General features: G+C 38.2%; 1 protein-coding gene across 1 annotated transcript in view; it reads right to left on the bottom strand.

Annotated features, from left to right (window-relative positions):
- Window positions 1-2016, bottom strand: part of LOC106525548 (neurexin-2) — a gene marked incomplete at its 3' end in the record, with an annotated part of 638625 nt that overhangs the window by 291145 nt on the left and 345464 nt on the right. The window contains 1 exon segment of the mRNA XM_014019826.1: window positions 1017-1046. Within this exon segment, the coding sequence (XP_013875280.1) occupies window positions 1017-1046 (30 nt within the window).

Here is a 2016-nt window from a genome sequence, read left to right as displayed (position 1 = left end):
TTCTAGTTTAGTTATAAAAAAAGTTTTATTTTTTGTTTGATTGTTTGTTTATTTTATTTTTTATTTTTTCATTTAATTTGAAAAGGGAAAAACCACTGAACACCTTTTTCTAATTTGGACTTTGCTTTAAACACTATTTCCACTCAAATCTATTGTGAAAAGATGAGAATAAAATCTTAGACAGGAGAGAAGTGTGATGGGTGGCAGGCATAAAACATCTGCTGTGTCACATGTGTGAGCGCTGGAAAGACACACAAAAGGCATCAAAACATCCACTGTTCATGTCAAAACATTTATAGACAATTGTTTTCATCAAACCRTAGAGCAAATATACTTTAACTGCATATTTGACAGAATTTAAAACAAAGTCTGATTGCCAAACAATGGGAATGTCAGCAGAGTGGTGAAGAGAAACTCTGCACATTCGACAACACTTTCACCTTGAAGTGTTAGTGAATGAAAGCCTGAACACATCTTGTTGTTATAACATTGACCAACAAACACATTTCCAACAGAATATAGAGTTTAAAATTCATTTTTTGTTTTGTTTTGTTGCTTAGCCCAAGCAGAAGGGATAGCAGAAAAGTGTTACCTTCAGCCCCGAGGTCAGGTCGGTGGGGTCGAAGGTGGTCAGAGGTGAAGTCCAGGACGTGAGCCATAGGACAGGACAAAGGGTGAGACACACATCGACAGAGGTCACAGAAAAGCACAAAGATATGGCAGCGGGGAGAGGGAGGAAACGCAGGAAGCACAAAAAAAATGGAGATTTAAAGGGTGACGAAAAAGAGGATTGCAACAAGGAGAAAATGAAAAGGATTCAGTCGTAAGAGGGGATTTGGGAGAAAATGGAAGGATATGTCACAGAGGGAAGGTAAGAAGCAGAAAGGGTATTTGTGAGGGAGAGCAGTAGTTTTTTTTTTTGAGCTGTTGGGACTGTGGAAGCTGAATTCCTCTAAAAAAAAGAAAAAGGGGTGGGGGAGAAACTGAACTAAAAACAAACAGGAATGAACCCATACCTTGGTCGTTTAACGTCAGGTGCGCCAGACCTTGAAAGGGAAAAAATAGAAAAAAAGAACACAAAGAGGAAGAAAAGAAGGTCATAAAAGGCACGGGAAGAAAAAAAGCATTGTCACAACGTTGGACTGCAGTTTGTGACAGACATCCTGGGGCAGACTTGGATGTCAGAGTTCAAACCAAAGGTAACAAAAAAAGAAGAAAAGAAAAAAAGAAGAGTGAAAGATAGAGAGATAGAGCAAATAGTAACAGAAAACAAGCAAACACTTCTTGAGTGAGGTGTGGAGGGGGGGTTAGAAAAAAAAGCATTTTCATTTGGCGCAACCCCCGAAGGCTATTGCTCRCACAAATGCTTTTTTTTCTCTCTGAAGTACTTATGGAACACACAGAGAACTGTTTGGCAGAAAAGGCTTGAACTTGATTCTTGTTTTCCAGCAGTACTTAAATCAGAACAGTTTTAGCTCTGCAAAATCTTACAACAGTCTTACAAAAAGGAGTCAAAGATATAAACGAAAAAAACAAACAAACACAACAGGATACAGCAATCCCAGCACAACAACACGAGTGTGCAGCACCACAACAGCTGCCTAAARTAGTGATCCAGCCAACTGAAAGCTATTGTGCACACTTCTAACTAAACATGCAGATCAATAGATTGAAAACAGAGATATCCAATGACYCACTGCTGATGCTGCTGAATAGCAGTGGGTCATTTTTCTTTGAGAAAAATCTGACAAAACCCACAATATAGAAAAATGTTTATGCCATCCTAGAAAAAGGACATTCTTTCCCCAAAGTGAAGATGCACATAAAAGAACCTCACTTGATCTGTAAGACTTTGAGGTAAGTTATTCTGGCATTGTGTAGCTTCTTTTAGTGTAAGCTGAGAGGATAAAAGCACTGAAGTTCTATACATTTGAAAGCACAATAATATGTACAACATGGCTTTTTATTGGATTATTTTTGTGCCATACATGGCAGGAGAGGAAATACCTTATATAT

The sequence above is a fragment of the Austrofundulus limnaeus genome, unplaced genomic scaffold, assembly GCF_001266775.1.
Source record: "Austrofundulus limnaeus strain Quisiro unplaced genomic scaffold, Austrofundulus_limnaeus-1.0 Scaffold233, whole genome shotgun sequence".
In the NCBI taxonomy this organism is placed as follows: Eukaryota; Metazoa; Chordata; class Actinopteri; order Cyprinodontiformes; family Rivulidae; genus Austrofundulus; species Austrofundulus limnaeus.
This window is presented reverse-complemented; position numbering and strand designations above follow the sequence as displayed.